Source organism: Atta colombica, unplaced genomic scaffold, assembly GCF_001594045.1.
Source record: "Atta colombica isolate Treedump-2 unplaced genomic scaffold, Acol1.0 scaffold140, whole genome shotgun sequence".
Taxonomy (NCBI): domain Eukaryota; kingdom Metazoa; phylum Arthropoda; class Insecta; order Hymenoptera; family Formicidae; genus Atta; species Atta colombica.
In genome coordinates, this window is record NW_017259229.1 from 1777400 (window position 1) to 1780773 (window position 3374).

At 39.9% G+C, this 3374-nt stretch overlaps 1 protein-coding gene across 1 annotated transcript in view; it reads right to left on the bottom strand.

Moving 5' to 3' along the window:
• Window positions 1-2527, bottom strand: part of LOC108684837 (calreticulin) — a 5131-nt gene extending 2604 nt beyond the window's left edge. Inside the window, exons 1-3 of the mRNA XM_018189349.1 lie at window positions 2343-2527; window positions 517-621; window positions 237-440 (exon numbers count right to left, since the gene is read on the bottom strand). Coding sequence (XP_018044838.1) covers window positions 237-440; window positions 517-621; window positions 2343-2427 — 394 coding nt within the window. The 5' untranslated portion in view covers window positions 2428-2527. The remainder of the gene's footprint in view (window positions 1-236; window positions 441-516; window positions 622-2342) is intronic.
• Window positions 2528-3374: the final 847 nt, after the last annotated feature.

Consider the following 3374-nt stretch of genomic DNA (forward strand, 5'->3'; position numbering starts at 1 on the left):
TTTTACACAAAACAAGCAAGATAATTTGATGAACTTTATTTAATTAGCTTCTTTAATGAATGTATCTTTTCTGGTACCTGTAATATGTATAGATACTTATTACAGGGCATAATGAAAGAGTATTTCTCTCCGAGTTCCTATAGCACTTATCATACACTGGTATGACCAGTGACTCTTAGGCTCGGGCTAACTGATTATTCGCTATTAATAATATATTTTGAGATAAGGAAACTTACCAAACATAATCTGATAAGGACTTTCACCATGCATATCTTTCTGATCGAGAGAACAGTCAAATACTTTAACATATCCACCTCCGCAGTCAATGTTCTGTTCATGCTTTACAGTAAATTGAATAACAAGGATTTTATCCTTATTACTAAATGGGGTAAATTTCTTACTGAGAGCGTAAAACCTTGCGTCTTGCGACGTTTGGATACCTGAGAAAAATTTGACAAAACTCGTTATATAAGTGAATTTTCTTTCGTAACAATTATCTGTATTCCTTTTAAATACCTTTATCATTTTCTTGATCGTTCCAGAACTTTCCATAACTTAAAACAAACTTTCCGAATTCCTTACCAGGATGCTCGGAATAAACCCAATTCTTTTCCCAGGAATCTGAAATATTGACAATCTCTTTGTAAATTTATATAACAATTTTTAATGTATATTTTATTAACTATAAACATTCTAATTTATTTAATTTTTTAATTTATTTTAATTTATTTATTATTTAATTTATATTAATTTACTTTGTTTTATTCATTTGAATAAATTGACTTAATGAACCATGTATTAAATTTTAAATTTGAAAATCAATAATAAGGGACTCAATAATAAGGAAAATAAAAATTAAAAAAAATTTTTTTAAATTTAATGACAAAAATTGTAATATATTTACAAGCTATAATATTTTTCAACTTCAATCTAAAAACAAAAAAATTATGTATTTCCTAGAATCTCAATTTATCAGAGAAGCAATAAATATTAAACAGCAACGTGGTTACAGACAACTTCTATCGCGTTCCCGAACAGGAAGATGAACAAGGAGAGGGGAAGAGAACCGGTTAAAAATTAAGAAGGTAACGGCCGTTAAGAGGCGAAAAGATAATACAATACTTCCTCGCCGGCATACTTAATTTCAATGATAATTCAATATGCAAGAGAGGAACAAGAAGGAACGAAGCCTAATTATCGCGCTTCCATTGTCATCAGCAAACATAAGAGATCTGTTTCTCTTGCAATTCTTTTTTTCCATCTAGTCCCGACTACCTCCACGTCCGCTCGACAAAAAAGAAATCGAGCTACAAAAAAAGAGACCGAAGGTTCGTCGTATCTTTTTATACTTTTACATATTTTAAAAATGATATGAACTCGAAGGACGAAATGTGGTAGGAGGGATGATAGTGCTCGCTCAAAATCCTGTATTTAACGGGATAACATTCGACGACAAGATCCGTTCGTCGAGTACTCTGTACTCGAAGCGAGACAGCCACAGGCGCGATGGATTTCGCATGAGAGAGACAGAGAAGAAAACGGAATGGAGGCGTCAGGAAAGAAGAGCGCCGAGAGATATACGCAAACGGACCTGTGGAGGCCATTTACTCTGGCCCCGTTCTCGTCGTTGTTCTCATCTCGGATCATCGCGCGGAGCACCACCGGAGTCTCGAGCTTACGTTACAGATCGACGGATCGATCTGTGTGGCGTCATGTCGGCGGTGCGGCGATGGTGCGGCGGCGGCGGCGGGCAAGTCGCAAGATGCCGCGCGGCGGCGACTGCCATGAAAAGCGACTTCCGACGTTCCGCCTGCGTGTCACTTACTCGATCTTTCGCGATGCTCCTCTCTCGTCCTTTCACTCTTTCTTTCTCCATTTCTCTCCCTCTCTCTTCCCTCCCGAGAATGCCGAGAGGCACATATGGCCGATATGGTTTGAAATGCGGAAACATGATGTGTCACGATACGGTTCTTAACAATTTCCCGTCATGTTAACTGATGATCTCTCGCGGAAGATACGCGACGTCGGCCGGCGAGGTGGAACGGACCACCGGAACGCAGCAGGGCGTGCGGTTACCAAGGAGAGATCGCCGTACCCATGTTCATGTCTTTTCGCCTACGAAGACGACGTTTCCTTCGTCGTTTCTTCGCGGTGTTATCCTCCCGTTGGGAGACACGCGTGACGATGAATACTCGAGGGTGTGGTTCGTCGCGAAGATCCACGAAACTGGTGATGGTCTTCGTGGCAAAGGGAGAAGCCCACCACCACCCAAATGATTATTCACCGCCAGGCCGGGCCGGGTGGTCTTTGTGATCGACAAATTTAATTGACTTTTTACTCACCATCGTTGAATTTCTCATCGAGATATACTTCCGCCGTGGCCACGGCAATTGCCAAGAGTACGACGAACGCGCAGGAGGCTCGCATTTTCGGACGCCGACAGGACGACGTGAGTCCGAGATGATCGACGACGAAAAAAGCACCTGCCACCACGACGAACTGGCCGATAATGCTCGCTCCGCGGACGTGGTTGGCGAGTTTACGGCCGTCGAGGTAGACAGATGGAGGGCGCCGATTGGCGGACGGCGTGACGGCCAATCAGCGCCGACCACGCTTAACCAGCGGTGCGCCGCGCCGTGGCAGTCACCGGCGCCGTTCACCACGCCGCGCCACGCACAACTTTTACGTCACGCCGATTTATCGCGGCCACTTATCTATTGTCGATATGGCAGTACAGGGAAAGCGGGAATAGCCGAATTTAGACGGAATCGCCCGATGCAACAGAAGCCGCCGATTGGCAGTCAAATGCGCGCGGTTTTTGAAAGAACTTTGTAATTTCTTTTGGAAAAAAGTGAATCTTACGATTTTTTCTTTCTTAATTCTCGATAGTTTTTTTGCTTTCGAGTTTCACACAAGTGGTACTCTCAATCAAATGTAAGTATTTTGTACTCGGAGATAATGATTTATTTATAAATTATTAATTAAGAAGAATAATTGATTATAATCAATTATTGATTTAATTAATTATAATTAATTTAATGATGTATTTTATTATTCTCTTGTGCAAAAGTCAATTGAATTTCGTATTTGTCAGAATGAAAACCCAAGCAGAACAACAAATCACGAAAACGTCAAAATGATATTAAAATGAATCGGAAATGATTGAAAAATGATTTTTAACGATCATTTTGAAATCATTTTAACATTATTTTTTGATATCATAATCATGCTTGTTTTATTTGGGAAGAAACCTGCATTCAATTATTGAGTTCACAAATTATGTCACAAATTAGAATTATCTAAGTTTTAGTGTAAAAACAATATAACTAATATAATACGCGAGTTATATTACTTATATTGATAAATAAAAGAAT